This window comes from Mustela putorius, unplaced genomic scaffold (genome assembly GCF_011764305.1).
Source record: "Mustela putorius furo isolate JIRA1106 unplaced genomic scaffold, ASM1176430v1.1 tig00003988_pilon_pilon_pilon, whole genome shotgun sequence".
Classification (NCBI taxonomy): Eukaryota; Metazoa; Chordata; class Mammalia; order Carnivora; family Mustelidae; genus Mustela; species Mustela putorius.
Window position 1 is genome coordinate 17,400,562 of NW_025422127.1, and position 24,951 is coordinate 17,425,512.

The 24,951-nt window shown below is 45.5% G+C and overlaps 2 protein-coding genes across 12 annotated transcripts in view; both read left to right on the top strand.

Annotated features, from left to right (window-relative positions):
* The window catches only part of LOC101692228 (cat eye syndrome critical region protein 2), a 175,162-nt gene extending 168,582 nt beyond the window's left edge, over positions 1-6,580 (top strand). For all 4 annotated transcript variants that reach the window (XM_004773789.3, XM_045071601.1, XM_045071600.1 and 1 more), the window contains 2 exons: positions 788-899; positions 1,660-6,580. In XM_004773789.3, coding sequence (XP_004773846.3) covers positions 788-899; positions 1,660-1,665 — 118 coding nt within the window. In that variant the 3' untranslated portion in view covers positions 1,666-6,580. The remainder of the gene's footprint in view (positions 1-787; positions 900-1,659) is intronic.
* Positions 6,581-9,206: 2,626 nt separating this feature from the next.
* The window catches only part of SLC25A18 (solute carrier family 25 member 18), a 29,409-nt gene continuing 13,664 nt past the window's right edge, over positions 9,207-24,951 (top strand). The window contains exons 1-4 of one of the 8 annotated variants that reach the window (XM_045071585.1): positions 9,207-9,691; positions 14,554-14,686; positions 14,905-14,966; positions 24,455-24,585. In XM_045071585.1, the coding sequence (XP_044927520.1) occupies positions 24,566-24,585 (20 nt within the window). In that variant the 5' untranslated portion in view covers positions 9,207-9,691; positions 14,554-14,686; positions 14,905-14,966; positions 24,455-24,565. Of the gene's footprint in view, positions 9,692-14,553; positions 14,687-14,892; positions 14,967-24,454; positions 24,586-24,951 lie in introns of all 8 variants that reach the window. The other 7 variants (XM_045071584.1, XM_045071583.1, XM_045071579.1 and 4 more) reach the window with 7 other exon arrangements.

The following is a 24,951-nucleotide window of genomic DNA, read 5'->3' on the forward strand; positions in this document are numbered from 1 at the left end:
GTTTAAATGAAGTTGTTTACATTAAGGTTATGAAGCCTAATCTCAAAACCAGTACCATCCAACTTAAGCACTAATGTGCCCCTTTTAGTGCCAGCCTAAGCTTACCTCCAAGACCTCTTCCACATTTAACATTTTGCCATATTAATTTTATACCTCACTAAATATGTTTGTTTTGTTTCCTTGTCTTTTCTTTTAAACCATTGGGAAGGAAGTTGCAGACTTCATGACTGCATGCATCTGCTAGGGATAATGAAATTCTCCCGGAGCACAATATCAAACTGTTACTCCACCCGCAGAAAATAGCAGTGATAGTGGTTTAATGTAGAGTCCTTATTTAATTTCTCCAGTTGTCCCCAAAATGTCTTTTACAGCTGTGTTTGTTTTATCTCCCCTCCGCCAGCCAAGATTCATGTAAGGTTAACATTTGGTTGCTCTGTTTAGTCTCTTAATTTACAGCGTGGATTCTATCTTTGTTTAGTTCCATTTTGTTTTCCAAAGATTTGAGGCAAGTTCTCACGTGTGATGTCCCAGATTTTGGATTCTTCTCATTGTTCCCTCCTGTTTGGAGTCCAGTTAAACCCATGTCAAGAGCCCTCCTAGGTGGTATCATGTACTGACTGCATCACACCTGGAGTTACAAAATGTTGCTTTCTTCTCATATCGATTCCATGATTGATTCCTAAATAATTAAGGCAGTATCTGCCTGAGATTTTAACTGAAGTATCTCTTTCCTTTCTAATTAGTATGTCTTCATTCATTCTTAACTGCTCTTTTCTTGTGGCTGTAGAATGCAAATGCATCCAGGCCAGTCACAGTCCTCGTTCCCAAAGACCCCAGCACCAGCAGCGTCCCAGGAAGAGCTTCCACCACATAAGCCCCCCACACTTCCTCTCGATCAGGTAAAAATTATCAAAACTTAGAACTTCTGTTGTGATTCCAGGGAGCAAGAAATGTTCATTGTGAGTTTATCGTGACTCTCAGAAAATCTTTTAAGGTGTCCTGTTAATAGAGGACCTTGAACTGGAAAGTGTTTCGTGTCCTACTACCAGCCTAGGAGAAAGGGCCACTCGGGCCCGGTGCTCCCAATGGATTCCACAGTGGGGAAAAAATGAGAAGATGACCTGGGAAGTAGCTTCTGTTTTGTTTTCCATGTGTTTCTCTTCTTGTGGTAACCAGCTGTTTGGGGATTGTTCAAGCTTCATTTTTCCAAATAGGCCACTAGCATTTATTTTGATATGATAGCTTCGTATTTTTTATCTCTTTCCACCTATTTCATCTGAGAGAGACGATGCACTCGGGTTTTTAAAAGGAGCTCCCTTCAGGTGCTTCTTGTGTGCTAATCACTGCGTTCCGGCTCTCTCCACACACTCTCTCACTTCCCCTTCTTCCTTGACCACTGTGAAGTAATTGTCATCAGCAACATCAATTTCATCCCCTAGTGTGCGGGGAGGCCTACTGCTCCTGAGAGCTGAGGTTGGGGATCTGTGTGCAGAGGTCTGGAACCTGATAGCCCACCCTCTGGAAGTAAACTGTGATGGCTAAAACAAGACCAAGCCACTTTCCCTGATGGAGAGGAACATGTACAGCTCTTTGGCTTATTGAATTACTTTAAACAACACAATTGTTAATTTTGCTTAATTGTCTTTAATTGTCTCTCAGAGCTAGTCCAAGGAGGAAATAAACCCCAAGGAAACAGAAAGCTGCACATGAAGACTGGAACATGGAGAATTTAGGGAAACGATCCCTGCCCATCTCTATTCCTGTTACCCTGCCACACCCCTTCATAGGGCATCCCATCTCGTCGTCCAAGAGCTGGAGCCTTTCCTGGAGCCTTAGAAGCATACTCCTTAGACTAACACCAGCTTGTAAAGGTCCTTGGTTGGGGATCTCTCGTTTGGCTGATGGTCAAGAACAAATGAACTGAAATTAGTCATGGCTGTTCTAAATCCTGAGACTCTCGTTCAGGGAAAATCATCTTAAACTTGGGGGAGGGGGTCACACTTAAGAATGGAGTGGTGCTTCTGAACTTTCATGAGCAGCTAAACTCAGGTATATATTTGGGGAAGGGACTTCTCTTAGTATTCATGTGTTTGGAGCTGGGTCCAGTTTACAGAATTTTCATGTTGCCTTTTAAAAATAATTTTTGTTGTTGGTGGTGAATGTATTGTACATAAGTGGGAAGGGTGGGTGGGGATGTGGAAGAAATGGAAGTCCTAACTGTGGTGGGCACGAAGCACTAGAGTGATCCTTATCTGTTTACAATCATGTCACACTGAATACTTCTTGGGAGCTGGAGAAGAGGGTAGGAAAAGTTTACGCTTATAAATTGTCACTGTTTTTTCAGTGACTAGCTGTCCTTTGTTCATTAAAGGACTTCTTTCCAATCAGCCCGAGGGTACCGTTGCACTGCCCCCTGACTGTTGAGTGTCTCAGTTTGGAGATGGAGTGCTCCTGCACGGCCTCCCAGAAACGTCAGCCTAGAAGACAGTCTGCCTCTCATCCAGTGGCCCGGAGCCTGGATTTCAGAGAGCAGTGCCCTTCCCAATTTGCCACCAGCCCTACCGGATAGCTGTAAACCAGTATCAGGAATTGGGATCACTAGAGTGATTTGCTTATTAGAATATAAAATGAATCGTCCTCTTCACAGACCTGCTGGGCCTGTGATCTGGTAGACATCACACAAAGCTTTCTGGCACGAATCACATTTTGTGGAAGTGACTACTCAGGTTTGTATATGTTAGTATCAATAAAGAAATTGCACAGTTTTGAATAGGAAAAATGTATTCTATAGATTTACAGTTTGAATTTAGGAATATCTCAGTACATATAGTTTTAATTCATGTTAAGTGAATCATAGTAAAATAAGTCATGGTGATTTAAAATAGCTTTCAGGAACAAGTTCTTGGAAATCATTCATCATATCTGTGATAGGAAACAATTCTACAGTATTAAATTACTTTGTTATGGTTTTAGAAGTGAATTACACTGGATTGTTCTTGTTTAGCATTCTGTATTTGATTTTAGCTGAGATGCCACCAAAGTTAGGACTCCTATGTTTTAAACTTCGAATATACCACAAAGGGGGAGGGGGGAACTAAGGAAAAATGCCCTGAAATTAACAGGTTTTTGTAAAGAATAGCGTATTTTTAAGCATGTCTTTGGGATAGTAGAAAAGCTTCCATATAATATTAATCTGCCCTAGTTTCTTACAAATTCAGCCTTGTGAGGGGCCATTAGAATCTTTCCCTCCAATTCCAGCATCCTTGATGAAACATGGAACTATCATGTTTAAAGTTTGCTGTGCTATGCTATTTAGGAAAAGAAACAAATTGCAAACATCCATGTTATAGAGATGGAACCCAAGACACCAGCTCCGGTGTAAAGGAAACTCATACAAATAAGGGAAAGATTATTGAGCTGGCACTGTGGCTTATGGCTCAGGCAGGATTGAGAGTTGCGTAGGGAACACAGGAGCCTTTAAGATGTGATGTGCAACAACACAGATTTTTTTTCTGTAATAGACTCCAGTTTTAAATTTGATGTGTGTTTAAGTGGAATGAGTTTTGAGGCTGTGTTCTCATTTGGTCCTAATTCTGGTTAGAAAGCTGTCACTGGCATGATCTGGTTTGAAAGCATGAAGAGGTCAGTGCTGTCCCTGTAGGAAGAACATGGTTCAGCTCTTGAGCCTAGGATAAGTTCACATGGCCGATGGCATTACTCCTCCTGTTTTTGTGTCTGTGTAGAAGCAGGGAGGAGAGAAGGACCAACTGGTCTTGATAGCTGGCTCAGGTCTAGTTAGAGTCGGTCTAGACCCAGAGCTTTCTGCCGCCGACAGCCTTCATCTTCTCACATGAACATTGGTGTGAGAGAGAGGCCTTTGGCTGCTGCCTAACATAAGTAGCCACAGGACCTGTTCCTCTGGTGCTGAGGTTGGAGGCATTGCTTTGTGCTAAAGGACCCTGGGGTGTGGGGAGGAGTGGACCATAAGCAATAGTTGGGCTGATCTGTGCCCATCCCCCCCCCCGCCCCAGCCCCCGTTCGAGGTAATCTTTTCTCCTCTCCCAGCCCCTTACCCCGTTACCTGTTCCTAGAGAAAAGCTGTGAACAATATAGGAAGAAATCAGTCAATTCTTTTATCCTGAGCCTGCCTTCTTTCGTATATAGAGAGGTTAGAAAATGTTAAGGAAGAACAATATCAAGAACTGAACTACTGTATCATAACACTGGGAGCAAGGGCAACAGCAGACTTGCCAACCTGGTTGTGCCCCATGTGGGAGCTGGGTCCTTCATTACAGGTACCAGCAGTCAGGAGCTGCAAGACTGCAGGAGCACATGTGACCATGGAGCTGCTGGGACCTGATGAGCACTCCTCCCCCAAGCAGGACCTATTCTTCTCTCTTATCTTTGTCCTCTGGCACTTCTCTACCCAAGTGTCTTAAACAGATGCAGATCCATTTGCCCTCTTCTCCATGAGGGGGTGGTGGTGTGTGATATGTTTTAACTGGAAAGTAGTGTGTGAGGAGGTCCTAAAAATGGTCCGCTGTCGGGCTAGGACTCTCACATGGTGTCCTCGGGTCAGCTCTCAGGAGTCCCCAGGAGCAGGGAGCTGGGCTCCACGGGAAATGAGGAAACTCGCACACCTGTCTGATTGAACAGTCCTGGCTAGCCTTTATTAGCATTGTTAATAAGTTAGGATCTTTTCCCCTAAGACCCAGGAGGAATAAACACCCCAGAAAGAAAAGTAAAGCTTTTTGAAAGGTTTCTGGTTTGGGTTTCTTGTTTGTTTTTCCCTCAGAGTCTGTTCTTTTAAAAAGTAGTTGTTGGCTGAAATTTATTATGGTAGATACATGTGAAGAGTAAGGGCAAAATGTGAAGATTCTTGTTCATATAACTTCTTTCGTCCCACCTTCTAAAAATAAAATTAAAGCCACTCTTCCTCTCCTTAATCACACTGGTTTGGTTCAGTCAGTGCACATGAGCTTCTTAGTCACAATTCTTTTATTCCTGCTGAGCCCAAGCTCTCAGAAGACAAAACTCTGTTATGCTCCTCTTCGTGTTTATGTTCATTGAATACCTGAAGATCTGTAGGGGGTGTGTGCACCTTTGTTCACTCAGACCGCAGCTTTCAGTGTCGATTCACCGGGGCCTAGCGCTCAGACCTTGGAAATGCTTCTCATTACTAATAGGTGTCTTACCCCATGGCATGTGTCTCTTATCATTTATGGCAACTCCTGGAGTCAAAGAGGATGCAAAGTGCTGTCCAAAACATGCGAAATCCCAGTGTTGTGGTCATCACCGATGTCAGAAACAAGCTCTCGATCCATACCACTTGGTGGGATTTTCCTTCTCCCTTTTTCCTTTAATGAAAATTCAAATCTATAAATAATATACTGTCTTAAGACCTACCTAATCTGAAATTTCACAGCAAGTCTTACCTGAGCAGTCCCAAGACAAGGACAGTTACATAGTGTCAGAATGCTGACATGCTTTCAAAGAAATGAAGGCTTAGAGTTTTCGAGCATTATTGCTACCGCCCCCACCTTGTGACTGTCTGTCAGTCCGCTCACCCCTGCTAGCTTCTGCATGGACCTCCAGTAAGGAAGTCAGCTCCGTGTGTGTCTGAGTTTAATGATTGTTCCACCTCGGGGGTTTCTGGAATGCAGTCCCGGCTAATAGCTTTCTGTTCAACACTCTAGTGAGAATACTGGGAATTTGGGTTGAGCACATAGAGGCTTTTATTCCTGGGCTCACATAACTGACTAGGAACTAAGAATGTGATTGAGATTTGCTGCATGATAAGAAATCCTTTTTCCTTTTTTAGTGGGTTGGACTCTGTAATATGGAGCCTTAGGACACCAAGCCTTGCCCTGCTTTTCATTTGGGAAAACAGAACTTGAGTGAACATTTCTGCATGTCATCTCTTATATGAAGCTGTGACACAAGCTTTGTCTCGAGGTTGGGTGTTTACCTGTCTCTGCTTTGTAGGTCTTTGCTAACCAGAAATTCAGAGGGGCTGTCTCCCCAGCTCGTCTTTATCTCTCACTGCGTACCAGGGGACTGACTGAACTTTTAAGTAGAAACGCCTGATAGCCAACTAATTGTCCTGCGTGTTTTTGGAAAGGGTGGGATGGGGTTGGGAACAGGGGGTGTGGATGTTGAGTTAAGTTATTGAAATGCTGAACCCCATTCGGTATCCTTCGTGTGACCCTTTTTCCCTAGCTAGGACTCAGGTACCTTACTCTCCTGCCTTGCACACAGCTCCTGGGAGCCCAGGCCAGTCTCCACCAGCCTGCGGCACACAGTGTCAGGGATTCTTTGCTCCTGCTGCAAAAGCCGTGTGAACTTTCCTGGCCAGTACTGGAAAGGGGAATGCTATTTATTTTTATATTGTGTATATTTTGTCGTGGTCTGCTGATTCCCTGTTTCACTGAGAGCGACACTTACCTCAATAGTTAGTTCAATATTGTGTGTTTGGATAATTTTTTAAAAGAACTTTTTAAAAAGCTTTTTGATCCTCAGAGGTCTGTAGATTTATTTCCATATGAACTGGTTATTTTGTATAAAGTACATTCTTAAAATAGCAAGGCTCTGATATGTGTGAGTTGTGTGTGTCCATGTGTCACTTTTATCTTGGGGACAAAGGTTTGAACTAGACCCCAGCACCACCACCTAAAACATGGCCAGCCCGTTTCCCCTCAGGGCAGGTGGGCGGTGTAGGGGCAGGCAGTGGGGGTGGGCCCTGTACAGGTGAGGCTGGGCTGTGCTCTGCAGGGAACCTCAGAGCAGTACTAAAACCGGCTGGCAGTTCCACAAATGTCTAGGATGAGGTACTCCCCAGCTGGCCTCATCCCAGCACCACCCACACATCCCTAGCACTTGGTTACACACCTTTACACACTGCGTACACTACTTCTGCTCTCCTTCCAAAATCTCAGATGGACTAGGGTCCAGGAGGTAAAAAATTCAGCTTATCATAAGGGGACACCAGGCAGCTGGAGCCTGGGGTCTTGTGTGAATTACATGTGGCCAGAAGTGGGAGCTACAAGGCTACGTAAGCAGCTGCTTTATACCTGCCCCATTTATTTAGTTTTTATTTCCTTTTCCTAGGAAGGTTTTTGTTACAGGGGAGAAAGAGAATGGATAAAGTGGCCATCTTGGGGCACCTGACTGGCTCAGTCATGGAACTTGTGACTCTTGATCTTGGGGTGGTGGGTTTGAGCCCCACTTAAGGTGGTAGGGCTTACTTGAAAAAAAGAAGAAATGGGGCACCTGGGTCGCTCAGTGGGTTAAGCCTCTGCCTTCGGCTCAGGTCATGATCCCAGGGTCCTGGGATCGAGCCCCACATTGGGCTTTCTGCTCTGCAGGGAGCCTGCTTCTTCTCTCTCTCTGCCTACTTGTGATCTCTGTCAGATAAATAAAGAAAAAATTTTAAAAAAAAAGAAGAAAGTAGCTATCTTACTATCAGTTGGTTTTAGTTCTACGACACCAAAATTTCTGGCCTTTTTATGCTTAATTGGCCTTATGAAAATAATCCCCTTCTGTAAAAATTCTACCACAAATAGTACCAATTTCCAAATCTCTGTTCACGCAGGTTTATAACTTTCTGGGAATGTGACAGATCCCTCTTGGCCTCCAGTTGTGTGGTATTAGAGATACTAGATTGTCCCTTTGTTTTGTTTTGTTTTTTTGTCCCTATTTTTTTTTAAAGATTTATTTATTTGAGAGGGAGAGCTGGCTAGTAGGGAACAGGGCAGAGGGAAAGGGAGAGAAAGAATCTCAGGCAGACTCCCCACTGAGCACAGAGCTCACTCTCACAACCCATGAGATCATGACCTGAGCCGAAGTCAGAGTCAGATGCTTCAGTGACTGAGCCACCCAGTTGCCCCTGAAGTGTCCCTGTTGATATATTATTATTGACTAATATATTTATTAAGAAATCAACTCCAAGTGAAAATCATTAGTAAACCCCAGATTTGATTGGCTGCTGGTGAAGTGGTGTTTCAGTGCCTCCTTCTGCACTGGTAGGTCCTGGGCCGCAGGGCCAGTTGTGACATCGGCCTGTTCAGCATAAGCTCTGCCCACTGTGCGTATTAGTATCACATCCTTAAAATGCATGAAGAGATTGATTCCTGACTTCTGGATTCCCAGCTGCAACCACTCCTGCTGTGACATGAATTCCGCACTAAACAAAGGCTGGCATTTGGGGACTGTTGGAGCTAATGATAGGGTTTGATTTATTTTGTAGTAGGAACTTGGGTCTTGGCTGAGCTAAGGGTATTCCCAGACTTATCTCCTTGGGACTAAAACAAAGTATCTTTCATAGATCGATTCTGTTTCAAAACTTGGTAAGGTGGGGCGCTGTTAACCTAGCTCTTTTTTTGGAACCATTTGACGTGAACATTTGTTAGGCCTCACAGGTAACAGCTCACACAACAATCCCCCCTACTCAGTGAGCCACTTGCTTCAAATTGCTACATGAAAAGAAAGCTGGCAGGGCAAGATTTAGGGGAAAGGAAGGAAGTCACAGATTGTCAACAAGGATTAGTCTCAAAACTGTGGAACTTTCCTTTTTGACATTTGGAAACATCCATAGCGCTTCTCTTCTTAAACGTTAATGTCTTCTGTCTCTAAACCAATTCCTGTCATTGAGGAAGGAAAGGGATCTTGATTTTATAAACAAGTAGCCCCTCTGGGGGTTCAGTTTTGCCATTATCTACATCCTGTGAGAGTGGTATTAAAAGAACTGAGAGAATAACCCAGGGTTGGACTCCTGGAGGTCGACCTTCACCCTGTAATCTTCCTGGCGAGGTGAATGGCCTGTGTCATTAAATGTTATGCAAGGCTTGCCTTTGGAAGAAATGCTATTGGACCTTTTCTCCTGGGGGTCTGGATTCTAGGCCAACTGGGAATGAGGTTTGGGTTTTCTGTAGATGGGCCCTGCAGATCCGTTTCCCTGGCCTCATGGTTTTCCCTTGGGTTTTTTATTTTTTATTTTTTTTTTAAAGATTTTATTTATTTATATGACAGACAGAAATCACAAGTAGGCAGAGAAGCAGGCAGAGAGAGAGGAAGGAAGCGGGCTCCCCGATGAGCAGAGAGCCGGATGTGGGGCTTGATCCCAGGACCCTGGGATCATGACCTGAGCTGAAGGCAGAGGCTTTAACCCACTGAGCCACCCAGGCGCCCCTCCCTTGGGTTTTTTAAAGGAGAACGTCTGCACGTCTGTTTTAGTTCCCTTTCTGCTACCAATGCTCACTCCTCTAATTCCTTGGGCAGTTATAGCAAAAACCTTCAGTGTGAACTACTCACCAACAAGGCAGCTGGAAAATCCCCAGATTTGGCAGTTGTGCCCCAAAATCCCAACCCCCTTCTGCTTCCATGACCTGCATATAAATTCAGATCCCTTTGAGAAGCCTGCAGGTTTGGAAAAGCACTACCTGCTCCTAGAATCTTGGATTTGAACCTCATTCTGGACAGCGAATGACAAGGAAGGAGTAGCTCTATTCTACCCAGTTAAACACTAGATAGAATTTTTTATAGCAGTGGAGTCAGTTCCTTGGATTGGATTCAAGGTTTTCGCTCTGGGGAGGGATTGAGTCTGCAGTAGGAAAGCAGAGACTTTCAAGTGAAGCCTGGTCTGTGTGTGCCCCAGGAACTAATGAAGATTGACTGACTCGTTCGCAGGTTCTCAGTAAGTATTAAATACCAGCTGTGTGCCTAGTTACCTTGCCTAATTACTAATAGTGGAAAAGAGGAAAAAATAGCTGCTGCTGCTGCTGAGTTCATAGTAAAAGGAGAAAAGCCATTCAGAAGAATTGGACTACAGTAGAGGGTTAAAAAGAACATACTGCTTAAAGTAGTAGAAAGGTAGTCCCTGCAGGAGGACTGGGTGCTGTCAGCCATAATTTTGGCAGGCCTAGCGGCACAGGCCAGGGGCCTTCCATTCAGCGGTCTCTCTCCATGGTCTTCTCTGAATCTTTGCTGCAGCTAGAATTCCTCTCTTTCCTCTCACCTTGGTTCTGCTGCCACTGATGAAGACAGGGCAGACTACCCCCAGTCCTGCTCTCTGGTGTAGTTATAAGAGAACGTTCCCTACAGACCACATAGGTCTGCGGAAATGAACGAGCTTGGGGCTGGCCCCACTACCTCAGCCTTCCTTAGTGAGTCTCCGCTGTCTTCCTGTGGGCATGTAATCTGTTGTGCTGGTTCTGAGGCTAGACTCTGGACCGCCAGCCTCACCTGGGAATTTGTTAGAAATGCAAGTTCTGGCTTATGCTGACTGAGGGTGCTTCTGGGCTGTCTGTTGTAATCCGCCCTCTGGAGGGGGTGATGCAAACTGAAGTTTAATAACACTGACCTATGGGAACTGCCCTGGGGTTTACACTTCCATCCTTAGCCACACCTCATCCCAGCAGGCTGTCGCATTCATCCCACACCCTGCTGGTGAACTGGGATAAAGGTTATGGATGTTCCTTCAATCCAACCCTGGGGAAGGACTACAGAACAAGAATGGCTGCAAACTGGAGAAATTCCCTCATGGTTCCCCCTGGCCCTGCCTTCTATGACCCCTGGCTTCTGTTCTCCATCAGACCTCACTCCCAATCCGCATCCTCTGGCTCATCTGCAGTGGTGGGTGGTTGGGGGGGCTCCAAACCTATCCAACCACTGTACTCATGTCAAGACCCTCCCTGCTGCTAAACAGTCTCCTGTGTACTCCCTGCGACCTCTTCCACAGCTGCTGTTTTGACTTACTTAACAAATTTTAGTGAGTTTATGTTTGGCTTTGCAATGCTCTTAACCAATGGTCGCCAATATAGGCTGCTCATTTAGGGATTTAAAATCCTGGGCCCTTCGGGTCCCTGCTGGCTCAGTTGGTGGAGCATGCAACTCTTTATCTCCAAGTTGTGAGTTCAAGTCCTATGTTCGGTATAGAGATTACTTAAAATCTTTCAAAAAACGAGACAAAATAAAACACCTGGGTGTAAAAAAAAAAAAAAAAAAATCAGATGCTTGAACACTACCTCAGAGTTTTTCATTGGTCTGGGGATCAGAATTTTTCAAAGCTTTCCTGGTAATTCTGTGGTATAGTCAACATTGTAAGTCATTCTCAGCGCTCCTGAGTGGCTCAGTCTGTTAAGCATCTACCTTCCGCTCAGGTCTTGATCCCAGAGTGCTACGATCAAGTCCCACATTGGGCTTCCTGCTCTCTTCCTCTGTCCAGCTCCTACCCCTGCACGTGCTTGCTCGCTCACTCTCTCTCTACCTCAAATAAATACATAAAATCTTTTTTTAAAAAAAACATATTTTAAATCCACCATTGCAAAGCACTCTACAAAAGCAGTGGCTTGCAGACTTTAACATATGGAGAATCTTGTTAAGATCAGATTCTGGCTACTGACCCTGGGGTGGGTCCCACAATTCTGCATGTTTAACCAGCCCACCGCTGTTTGAGAGCAGTAAGGCCTCAAACCCATCCTTGGCTTCCAACACTCCTGACTAACCTTGTTACTTAGACCACCTCACGTGGTCCTCTAACTTTGTTCTTTTCCAGATCTTCACTTTTTTTCTTTACAGCCAGTCATGTCCTCTCACCAAAGCTGACTTTCCCTTGTGCTTTGCAGTCCAACCTCTCCTGCCTACATCCGCATGCCATCAGTCTCTTCCCTCCCTATAAATGTTCCAGTTTCCTCTATTTAAATATCAGCTATTTCTCTTTGCCTTTATCCAGACTTCTCTTTATTTTTTCAGTAACCTCTGCACCCGAAGTTGGGCTCAAACTAAGGACCCCAAGATCAAGAGTTGCATGCTGGTCTGACTGAGCCAGCCAGGCGCCCCATACCTTCATCCAAACTCTTTACCAATAGAACCTGACATTTTTGTCTCTATGGCAATGTGGCTTCCTCCCCACCTTTCAAGAACTACTGACTTAGTCATGGAACCCCCGCCAGATTCCCTTTGCTGCCCTTACATCCTCTGCATGGCTTCAGCCCCTCTGGAATTGGTTCTCACAGGTGCCATGACCCACGTTCACCCATGTCTCCACAGCCTGCCCTCCCATTCCCTTTTTTCCCTTCGTGTAGGTGTCTTCTTCCTAAGACTTGCCTCCGTTCTCCTCTTCCTGCGCCTTCCTCTGGATGATTACTATCATCACCTGCAACTACAGTTGTCCCTCTCTGCAGTCAACTTCCAACTTCGAGTCAGATTTTTTGCCATGCTCTGGCTGCCCTTTCCAAGTTCCTGTTGCACAGGGACACCATGTGTCCCTGCTGCCATTGTTCCGGGATTTTTATTTGCCACTGTTATAAATTTTTTTTTACCCAAATGACTGGCAGTTTCATTTCCTATACTCTGCTTATTTTTAACATCCTTTCTTAACCATTTTATTATAATGAACATTAAAACTAACATTTTTCCCTATCCCTCCAATGTCATCCATTTATGTTTAAGTATAATATCCTGGCTTCATGGTTCATCTCTCTTTTCCTTTTAATTGTGACAAAGTACACATAGACTATTTTAACCATTTTTTAGTGTACACTTCAGTTGCATTAAGTACATCACTCGTTATACAGCCATTACTACTGTCCATCTCCAGAACTTTTTTTATCCCATAGAGAAGGTTTTTTCCCATTAAACTAACTCCCCATCTCCCTTCTCTCCAAACTCCTAGGAACCACTTTTCTTTCTGTGTCTAGGAATTTTAACTATTTTAGGTACCTGAGATAAGTGGAAAGACACAGTATTTGTCCTTCTTTGTCTGGCTTATTTCACTTAGCATATTTTCAGGGTTCATCCATGTTGCAGCATGTAGCAGAATTTTATTCCTTTTTGAGGCTAAAGAGCATTCTATTGTGTGTCTATAGACCACATTTTGTTTATCCATTCATCCATCAGAGGACATTTGGGTTGTTTACCTTTTGGCTATTGCAAACAATGTTGCAACGGACATGAGTGTGCAGATATGTGTTGGAAACACTACTTTCAATTCTGGGTGTAATTCTATTTTTAACTGAGAAACTGCCTGACCAATTTCTGCAGTTGCTGTTCCATTTTACATTCTCATCAACAGCACTCAAGAGTTCAAATTTCTCCATATCCTTGCCCCCATGTTTTCTCTGTTTGGATAGTCCCATCCTAGGAGGTGTGAAGGTGGTAGCACTCTTTTTTGTACACACTGCCATCCCCTGCTTTGTGGCTGCCACTTTAAACTCAACAGCCAGCCAAACTTTTCTTCTACACTCTCTTCTTACCTACCCACTCCAGATGTTCCTAGTGGGGGCAATATATATCTTTTCCTGCTGATCCATGTTTCAAACACTCTTTGTCCCTGGCATGTTTAATCCACTGCCAGACCCTTTCAATTCTTCACAAGAATCACTCACATCTCTTCCTTCCTGCAGGCAGATTCTTGTTTTATTTCTTGCCTGGATTATTGTAATCTGGCCTGTCCAAACCCCTTGGCACTGCCATAAGCCTGAACCGTCCCCAGTGGGCCCCTCCTCCACGTCTTAGATAGCTTTCCATTGTCCACCAGGAAAAAGGAGGGGAAAAAGTTAGCGTTAAGTGAACACTTTTTTTTTTTTTTTAAGATGTTATGTATTTATTTGACAGAGATCACAAGTAGGCAGAGAGAGCGGGAGAAGCAGGCTCCCTGCTGAACAGAGAGCCCAATGCAGAGCTCGATCCCAGGACCCTAGGATCATGACCTGAGCCAAAGGCAGAGGTTTAACCCACTGAGCCACCCAGGCGCCCCTAGTGAACACCCTTTATGTGTCAGATGTTAAGTGCTAAATGTACTAACTGCTCCACATCTGAGTCTCATTTCACAGATGAGGATGCCGGCACAGAGAAGTAATTTATTAAATGTCACACAGCGAGTAAGTAGTAGACTAGAATTCAAACCAGTCCAAAGGTAGTCTTATTTCAAAGCCGGTTCTTAACCACGATGCTCTACTGCTTCATAGCAGTCCTATGAAGTGGCTGTCTCAATTCCCCTTTGATGAAGAAAGGCACTAAGTTAAATAATTTGCCTAAAGTGAGGTCGTTATTAACTTGGAAGCTGGAATTTGAACCTGGGTCTATGACATCAAAGTCTGTCCCATGCGATTCTTTATCTCTCCCAAATCCTTGTCCAGACAACAAGGTCCTCTACCTTTGGGACCCAACATGTTACCAGCTTTATTTTCCCTGCAACTGTCTCATCCTCCCTTGCCCCAGATTAGACAATTTGCCATTAAAGAGCAGCTGGGTTTCAGTTTTAACCAGTGCCTACTTCTGGAAGCCCTTCCAGCTCTCTAAGCTGGAAGCACTCCTCAGCTGCAGCCCTGAGCTCCCAGCTCAGCTGTGATAGACGTGAGGGCGCGGAGTGTGCCCCATCCACACTGCAGTGCCCAGTAGACCACCGAAAACACAGAAGCACTGGAGCAGGTCATCACCTGCAACTGCAAAAGTGGGGGAGTCAGATGCAGAGGTTAGCTTCTGGCCCCAAAAGTCTGGCAGAAGTGTTTGCATTGCATCGATTTTCCATTGTTTGTGCTCCTCCCGGACGTCCAGGTCTCTGAGTGGGTGGAATGTCCCCTCACCCCCACTCCCAGACTGCCTGACTATACCCTTTCCAGCCTGAAGTTTTGTCCCAGTCATTCTACAGCCAAGTAAACAGCCACCTACCTGCTCGCCACCTGGGAAGGTAGGACTGGGCTTGGCTAGGCTGCATTGTGGCCTCTTTGGGGTTCCATTCAAACCCAGTCTGCAGGTGTGGGAGGAGGGAGGGAGCTGGGGACTGGAGTAGAGGAGGATGGCTTGGTGACCACCTGCCTTCCCCTCCTGCCCGGGTGAAAGGGCTGTGTGGGCATGAGGAGGGCAAGGCACTAACAAAAGAGAATTGTAAACCAGCCCTTCCTGCAGCTCACCAGTGATCGGGCCTGTTTCTTGGCATCCAGAAAAAGGAGAAGTTTCCTCACTGAAAGGTAAGTGTTTGTCTTATCTGTATCAAGCTTAGAGTTGGTAGGGAAAGATCCACTTCAAGCAAATAGTTGGGAAACAGGTCAGAGCAGCCAGTGGGAAAGGGTCTTGTTTCATTTGCTGCACAGAGTAGGAAGCAGGTGGGCAAAAGGAAGTGGCCACCCTCTGACAATAGGTCAGCCCAGGCAACATCTAATTTCGGAGGCAAGTCATTTCCTTGGCACCGCTAGTTTAAGGGGCTCAGCCCTGAAGAACTCTCACTTGCCCTGCTGAGAGGAGATAGAGAGAGAATGGTCCACTTGCTTGAGTGTCCTCACAGCGTGACAAAATGAGGGCAGCTGAAAAGCAGAACTGACTGTCTTGTGACGAGACTGACTGCAGAGTTAAAGGCAGTAGTCCCCGTCATGGTTCATTGATTCCAGCCTCTCTGTTGAATGCCTCTGCTTAAGAAAAACCCTAAGCCTGCCTTGCCTCTCCCAGTAACTTACTACTCTGATGAGAGGTGGAGTTCAGCAGACAAACCACTATACTGCAGTGCAGTACATGCCATAACTGGGTATTAAATGGGATTATAGCAGAGGACTCCTAGCCAAGATTTGAGGAACTTAAGAGGGGCTTGTGTGAGAAGCTGAAGCCCCAAAACAATTTGTAATTCACCAGGTAGAGATGGGGAAAGAGTGTCCTAGTCACCAGGACAATATGTGCAAAGCTCAGACACAAGAGACCGTGACGTGTTCTGAGAAGCGAGAGTTCCCAATGGCTGGCAGGGAGAGTAGATTGGGGTTGGGGTGGGGGGTTGGAAGACACAGTCAAAGTATGAAAGTAGGGACCAGGTCAAGGAAAGGGGTAGGGAAACTATCCTAAGAGCGGTGGGAAGTTAGCAGTGCCCTTTAGGCAGGGAAGGGCTTAAAAGCCAGACTGGCAATTGGGACCAGACTTGAACTTTTGCTTGCTCACTCGGCCATGTTTTGTTGTTGTCATTGTTTTTAACATTTTATTTATTTGACAGAGGAAGAGAGAGAGCACAACTAGGGGGAGTGTCAGGCAGAGGGAGAGGGAGAAGCAGGCTCCCCGCTGAGCAGGGAGCCCCATGTGGAGCTCTATCCCAGGACCTTGGGACCATGACCCGAGCTGAAGGCAGACGCCCAACGGACTGAGCCCCCCAGGCATCACTTACTTGGCTTGGATTTGAGGGAAGCAAGGCTGAAGGCCAGGGGCAAAATGGAGAGGTGCTCCAGGCAGTGGGTGACACCCGTATGATCAAGCAGTAGCTGGTGGGCCCACAAGAGACTTATGACAGTTTTTTTCTACCCATGATGAAGGGCCTGTTTACCCCATCTATGGACAAATAATTTTGTAAAATGCAATAAAAATGAATTGCTAGAAAAATAGAATTTTTTAAAATGATAAAATATAAGCTCACATATTTCTTAGTAAATTCTAAAATATGTAGTTCCTTAAGATACCATAAAATTTCTAAGCCTTTACTCTCAATTTCTGTACTTGTCTCAGACCAGCACTGAATCAACACCTTGAGTAGCATCGAATTTAGGAGGAAAAACTGCCACAACATGGTGACTGAGGGAAGGGATGAATCAAAGATGGCATTTGTTCTTGGCCTGAATAACTGAATGGCTGACAGTGCAGCCTTCAGAGCTAGGGAACCAGGAGGAGGCACAGCAGACTTAGATGGGTAGACATGAGTCAAAAGAGGTGTTACCATTCTGCATGAGACGGGGATGGCCCAGGAGCTGATTATGATGATGGTGAGGGGCGAGGGGCAGAGAGCCTGAGCTGCAAGTCCATTAGTCATGAGCAAGTAGACAATGACCAAAGCCTAGGAGGAGATGGACTTTGAGGAAAGCTTTGTGGAATGGAAGGAGTTGAGAACATTAGCAGGACTCTGGGCATCAGTGAGGAAGGACACTGGTCATGGGAGGCTGGGGAGCCACTGGAGGGAACCAAGGAATCCACAGAAGTCAAGGTAATAGAATGTTTTAATGTGGGAAGAATGGAAAGCGGTGTAATCAGGAGCTCAGAGAACCCTGGCCTGCTCTGTTCCCTGCAGATCACCACCTAGAATCATCCCTCTGAATAGTTGTGTCTCTGGACAGCCTCATTCAAAACATGATCCTGGGAAACAATAATTACTTTCGGGGTGCTTGGCTGGCTCAGTCGGTAGAGCATGCAAATTCTTGATCTCAGGGTCTTGAGTTCAAGTTCAGGGTGTAGAGCTTACTTAAAAAAAAAAAAAAGAAGAATTGCCTTACAGTTTTCTGTGCTTTCCAAATTTTCTAATTCTTTTCTAGTACTTTAAATTCTTTAAGAAATAGAATAATGGAGGCACCTGGGTGGCTTAGTGGGTTAAAGCCTCTGCCTTCAGCTCGGGTCATGATCCCAGGGTCCTGGGATCGAGTCCCACATCTGGCTCTCTGCTCCGTGAAGAGCCTGCTTCCTCCTCTCTCTCTGCCTGCCTCTCTGCCTACTTGTGATCTCTGTCTGTCAGATAAATAAATAAAATCTTTTTTAAAAAATAGAATAATGGTTCATTATTAACAACAAAAAAAAAAAGTACTGATCACCGCGTAAGCATCTGTTAATTAGCTGTCTCCTAGGGAAGCGCACCAGGATGGGTCCCAGTCATGCTGTTAGGCTCAGGATCCCTAAATGAGACAGGGTAAGATAGGTGGGCTGGGCTCTGCCACGTGGACTCCCTCCCAGCCCCAACGGGACCTGTTGCCTAGGACCATCCTTAGCTAGCTTCTTATTTGCAAAACAGAGCCTGCCGTGGGATGGGGAAGGGACAAACCATCTCATTGTGTGTATACACACACACACACACACACACACACAGAGCAGAGATGCTCCCAGAATTGGGCATCTAAGGTCAAAGACTAGTCTGGTGCCACTCACTAGCAGAATGGTGTCTGCCTGCCAAGTGAGGGGCGCCTTCTCACCAACTTCCCACAGAGCAGGAGGACACAGTTCCCAGAGTCTTGGCTTCTCTCCAAATGCCTCTCCCTCCCTCTGGGCCGCTTCCTCTCCTGGCCTGTTTTTCAGTTCCTCAGTGCCTCAGGTCTCAGACTTCCCCCAGCTCCATGGTTCTTCAGCCCTAGACAGTTGCCCCATCTTAGGCCCTTTTTTCTTTAAAAAATTTTCTCTCAGGGGCACCTGGGTGGCTCAATGGGTTAAAGCCTCTGCCTTCAGCTCAGGTCATGATCCCAGGGAGCCTGCTTCCTCCTCTCTCTCTTCCTGCCTCTCTGCCTACTTGCGATCTCTGTCAAATAAATAAATAAATCTTAAAAAAGAAAAGTTTTCTCCCAGGGATGCCTGGGTGGCTCAGTCAAGCCTCTGCCTTCTGCTCAGGTCATGATCCTGGGGTCCTAGGATCGAGCCCAGAATTGGGCTCCCTGCTCAGCGGGGAGTCTGCTTCTCCCTCTCCTTCTGCTCCCCTGCTCCTGCTCTCTCCCTCGTTCTATGTCAAATAAATAAATAAAATCTTTAAAAAAATTACTCTCCCAACTATCTCTTGTCCTCTGCACCCTCCACCTCCCTAATCCTTTTCTCTCTACTTCATTGCTTTGCCATGATGCCACCTAAATGGTCTCACAGGAAGTTTCCTTTTCTCAACCCCCTCTTCCTGAATTACTCTCCTCATACAACATTCGACATGGTAGTTTCCCCCTTAAAAGCTTTCAGTGTTTACTTACTGCTTATAGGATCAGATATGTGAAAAGATACTTATTTGGGAGACACAAGCTATGAGGGAAGCACAGGGCTCTCCACAACTGGCCTAACCTACTTTTGCAGCCCTTTTCCGCTGTTCTGGTGAGCGAGCCAGGGCAGTCACTGTCCCTCAGCCCTTTGCTTGGCCCCCTGTGCTCACACAGTGTTCCCATCCAGGGCACCTCCTCTTCCTCTTCTTACAAACTTGCCCTGTTTTCTTTTTTTAAATCCTTCTCTAAGATCCTTTAGATTCTTCTCTAAGCCAGCCCAAAATGACCTTGTGCATCTCTGAATGCTTACAGTATTCACTGTCTAAGCAGCTCATTGCAGTGAAATAGAATTTGAGAGTTCTTTAAAAGTTTCGTTTACTGAGAACTCTTTGGCTACCCAATTACAAAAACAAATTCTAATTTGCCTAAAACAATAAGTCAATTCATACAAACAATAAATCCCTGAAACATCAACAGAAAGACAAGTTCAACAGTTCATTAGAGGTATAGTGGAATACCCCTTCAGTTCCTAAGGTCAGGAAGGAAATGGGTCACTAATCATCAGGGTTTCAGACCCACCAGAACCCCCTGCTCTCTCTCCTGTGGTTCTGCTTTATTCACCTCTTGCTACAAAATTATCTCCCTGTTTCCCAAACCACATGACAGTAGTAAACATGACTGCCAATAGGTCCCAAGGATTGTATGTTACAGACAAAAACTTGAAAGAGGCTATACAATCTCTCTCTTTCCTAAAATACCTGTGGAAGAGACTGAATGACCTAGCTTTACTTAGGGGCCCATCCTCAGATAATCAACATTTCCCAGGAGGATATTGTCACATTTTAGAATTATGGCAGTCCCCACCAGGTGACTGGTGAGGTCTGAGAAGGGGGATTCCCGGAAATGGGGTAATGGAGACATCCAACATGTGTATCACTCCATTCTATCCTCTGATGCCTAAGGACATGCAAACACATATCTTTTCCCATCTATCCAGATTTTCTGCTTTTTTTTTTTAAGATTTTATTTTTTTTATGTAATCTCTATCCCCAACTTGGGGCTTGAACTCATAACTCCAAGATCAAGAGTCACATGCTCTACGAACTGAGTCAGCCAGGCCCCCCTAAATTTCCTACTTCTAATAAGGTTCAATAATCATGTGTCAAATTATAAATGCACTTATCTTCCCAATGTGATAACTCAAAGTCATGACCAAGTACTACATCCAGAAGCAACCACAGGGTGCCTCTGTTACCCAGTTAAAGACTTTTTTTAAAAAGATTTTTATTTATTTATTTATTTATTTATTTATTTATTTGACACAGAAAGAGAAATCACAAGTAGACAGAGAGACAGACAGAGATAGAGGGAAAACAGGCTCCCTGCCGAGCAGAGAGCCCCAGGTGGGGCTCAATCCCAGGACTCTGGAATCAGGACTGGAGCCAAAGGCAGAGAGGCCCAACCCACTGAGCCACCCAGGCACCACCACCCCCGCTTTTTTTTTTTTTTTTTTAAGATTTTATTTATTTATTTGACAGAGAGAGATCACAAGTAGGCAGAGAGGCAGGCAGAGAGAGAGAGGAGGAAGCAGGCTCCCTCCCGAGCAGAGAGCACGATGCGGGACTCGATTCCAGAACCCTGAGATCATGACCTGAGCTGAAGGCAGCGGCTTAACCCACTGAGCCACCCAGGCGCCCCCCTGCTTTTTTTTTTTTTTTTTTTAAACAGTCATTTCCCACCTTGGTCGCAGAGAGTTACAGATTTAGATCCTTAAAATTTTGTGTCCCAGTGCTTAAATAATTAGTATTTCTTCCCCAACACTCCCCAAATACTCTACTTTTCTAAACTACTTTTAAAAGAGAAGAGGGACACCTGAGTGGCTCAGGCAGTTAAGCGGTTGCCTTCGGCTCAGGTCATGATCCCAGGGTCGAGTGCCACCTTGGGCTCCCTGCTCAGGGGAAGCCTGCTTCTCCCTCTGCCTGCTGGTCCCCCTGCTTACTCGCTCTCTGACAAATAAATGAATAGAATCTAAAAAAAAAAAAAAGAAGAAGGAGAAATACTATATATTGAAAGCACTCCTTAAGTGATAAGACTAGTTTAGGGACACCGGCTGGCTCAGAGGAGCCCGTGACTCTTGACCTTGGGGTGCCAAGTTTGAGCCCCACATTGGGTGAGAGATTACTAAAAAATAAATAAATAAATTCATTTAAAAATGCTAGATAATTTAATGAATATCCATTTGTTTGCTAAATTCTTCGGCAATGTAGGGAGCTCCTTGATCATGGCTGCTTCAGGGTCTGGCTTTCAGGAAGAATTTCCCTTGCCAATCCAAGGATCCTTCAGGTCCCATATGAAGAGAACAGAGCCAAGGAGGGCGCCGGTGTGAGGGTGCACTGTATCACTCCGCAAGTCTATTCCCATCAGGGCTGGAACGAGGAGAACCCTAAACTCGGAGGAAGCAGGAACCTTGTTACTGTTTTCAACTATATCCCTGCTGCCTAGAACTGTGACTGGCACACAGTGCGCCCTTCACAAGTATTTGTAAAATGACTAATACTTGGGCCTATGGATTGCCTTAGGGATTGAGCAAACATGGACCGTGTTGCCAAGCGTGGGGTTTTTGTGGTGAGGACTCCTTTAAAACCTTTGCTGGCTGTCAGTTTCCTCTTTGTTGACTTGGTTTGCTAATGCATTTACTGGTGCCAGAAATCTTGTCAAGGCCTAGCCTTTGAATACTAAGTCTGTTCTAAGGAACTGTGGGCCTGAGATTTCCAGTGGCCTGGCCCAGTGTTAGGCTGGGTGGGCGAGGCTGGTCCCCACTACTCACACGCTCGTCACATACCAATAGGAGTGAAGGTTGGAGACATTATCACATCCCATTATCCCACCTGCCGCATGGAAAAGAAAGTGGCCCCGTGATTGGGGTGTCCCTAATTTCTCTGGCTTCTCTTAAATACCCCTGCTCCAAAAGCCAGCAAACCACAATTTATAAACTAATAATTTAGTTCTAAAAAAGGCAGGGAATTTGGCTGCAAGATTCTCAATTATTTTTGAGTCTCTGGTTTCAGACTGACAGGGTTTCATACTTGTCCTGTTGTTTCCTGTTCATTTTTAATGTGGCTACCTAGAATTATAACATCTCTTTCTCTCCTAACGACTTACTAAGTGTCTCAAAGACCAGTGAGTACATGTGAATTTCCTGACATTTTCCCCTAAGTACCCCAAAGCTCCAGTTCTCGGAGAACATGGTTGGAGCCTCCAGAGATGAAGGGGGGGCTCCTCCCCAGGCCCACCAGCCCCCTCAGTCCTGGGCCCTGCTTTCTCTCAGCTGAGCCCATGCTTTAGAGTCTGTAATTTGCAAATCTTCCCTCTCTTTGCTAGTTTTGGGGATAATTAAGTCTCTTTTGGGTGGGTGTATCAGATACACATTCTAGCAAGTTAAGCAATAATGACCTAATTGATTGACAGGACAGTTGAGTGTGTCACAGAATTCAAAGATGGGCATGTGACCAACATTTCAGGGGTGAACTGGAACCTGGGATTTGAAAACTTTTTTTTTCTTTTTAAGATTTTTTTTTTTTATTATCTATTTGACAGAGAGAGATCACAAGTAGGCAGAGAGGCAGACGGGGGCGGGGGGGGGGCGGGAAGCAGGCTCCCTGCTGAGCAGAGAACCTGATGCCTGGGATCATGACAGGAGCCGAAGGCAGAGGCTTTAACCCATTGAGCCACCCAGGTGGCCCTGGAAACTGGGATTTGAAACGACATTAGGATGATCTCCGTCTTCTCTTTCTCTTCCAGATGTGCTTGCTACACTTTTCTGTTTCTTTCTCTGCAGATCAGCTTCCTATTTCTCAAACAGATCCAAGTTTTACCTATTCTAGGTCCACACACTGTGTTATAAAACCATTGTCCAAGTTTCTCAGACCAACAACTTAACTATTTTTGTGTCCCACAACTGGTTCATCAGGCAATCCTGGGGGCCTGGCCTTCAGCACACATCCACTATTTGTTTGAGAAAGATAGTGAGAATGAGCAGGGGCAGAGGGAGAGGGAGAAGCAGGCCCCCACACCTCCCACCCCCTGCCAAGCAGGGAAGCCAACGCAGGACTTGATCCCAGGACCCTGGGACATGACCTAAGCCTAAGGCAGCCACTTAACTGACTGAGCTACCCAGGTGCCCCAATATACAACGATAATTAAACCACTCTCCCACCCACCCCACCCCCGACCAGCAGCTGTGACCTCTTGCCTAGATTCCTGAAGTAATTTAATTAGTCTTTCCGCTTTTATCTTGGACCCTCTGCTCTCGATTCTCAACACACCCGCCAAATGGTCCTGTCAAGAGCATGTAATTTCTCTGCTCAAAACTCCCCAGTTGCAGGCGTCTGGGTGGCTCAGTGGGTTAAGCCTCTGCCTTCAGTTCCAGTCATGATCCCAGGGTCCTGGAATCGAGCCCCGCAGCCAACATCGGGCAGGGAGCCTGCTTCCCCCTCCCCACCGCCCTCTCTGCCTACTTGTGATCTCTTTCTGTCAAATAAATAAATAAAATCTTAAAACAACAATAACAACTCTCCAGTTGTTTTTCTTTTCATTTAGAATAAAGCCAAAGACCTTCTGAGGCCTTCCAGGGTCATGCTTCTACCCGTTATCTCTACGACTTTATCTTCATTACCCACACCTTATTCACACTTCACTGGCCTTATTCACACTTTACTGGCCACCCTGCTGTTCCTTTCGGTCACCAGCCTCCCTCTGGATTTCAGGGCCTTTGCACTTGCTCTGCTCTGAGTGTTCATTCCCAGATACCTGCATGGCTCATTCTCTCACTTCCTTTGAATCTTCAAGTCACTGAATCCTTTTTTGGTCAAGCCATCAAACTCCCACCCCACTGACATTTCCTATCTTCCTTCCCTTCTAAATTTTTTTTCCTCCAGAAAAAAAACCATCTGGTTTTCCTAGGATTTATTTATTCTTATTTCATTTATTGTCTCTTTCCTCCTTTAGAATTTAAGCCCCTGAGGGACACCTGGGTGGCTCAGTCAGTTAAGCATCTGCCTTCAACTCTGGTCATGATCTCTGAGTCCTGGGATCAAGTTCCACTCCCCCCTTGCTCAATGGGGAATCTGCTTCTCCCTCTGACCCTCCCCTCTGCCTGTGCTCTCTCTCTCTCTCTCTCTCTCTCTCTCAAATGAATAAATAAAAATCTTTAAAAATAAAAAAAATAAAAAAAGAGGGGCGCCTGAGTGGCTCAGTGGGTTAAAGCCTCTGCCTTTGGCTCAGGTCATGATCCCAGGGTCCTGGGATTGAGCCCCGCATCAGGCTCTCAGCTCACCGGGGAGTCTGCCCCCCCCACTCCCGCCTGCCTCTCTGCCTACTTGTGATCTCTGTCTGTCAAATAAATAAATAAAATCTAAAAAAAAATTAAATTTAATTAAAAAAAAATCCTTCCCTCATCACCACTCCCCCAGGCTTCTTTTGGACGCCCCAGAACTCCTCTCCCTTAGTTTGGGCTGGCTGCCCTTCTCTCTCATCACCTTTCTTCTGATCTCGATCCCCAAAGTCTAAAAGGTCTGGGAAGGAAAAGGAACAGAGCAAGTTGGCAGCATCAGTATATCAATAACGTTCTATCCCAGCACTTATGTGGGACATATATTCGTGAGGCGAATGTTGTTCTGACCACCTTGTAGAAGAGGAAGCCAGCCCACCGAGGCTTGCCAGGAAGGTGGCGCAGGCCGGTCTCCACTGACACGTGTGTTCTATCCATTCTGCTGCAGTGGGCCAGAATCAAGGACACAGACCCCACATCTGCTTCAGCCAGCCATCTCCCGTGAGGAGCCGACTGCCTGTGTCCCGGGACCCACCAGCAGTCCTTGGCCCCCAGTAGAATGTCCACAAAGGATTTGAGGTAAACTGGACAAGCCAGCCGACTCTCTGGGCTGGGTTTCTGTGGTAACAACACATCATTCAGCTTCTCTTCCCAATGCCTGAGTCCAGGGGAGGAACAAGTGAGACTCATTTTCCCACAGTATACAAAATATGTATGTAAAATTTGTAATTGTTTGAACTGCATCTTCTCAGATTGTAAAATTTCAGTCACAATTCTATTTGTTTTCACAAAGTTGTTTGTTTGCTTATCAGGGTTCAGGTGTGAGAGAATCTGTTATCTTTTCTTACTGCTTCCAGATAATCTACCTGCAAACATTTTGCTCACAGTCCACCCCCGGCCTGAAAAATAAGAAAATATTACTAGGTTTCAAGGAGACTGAGGAAG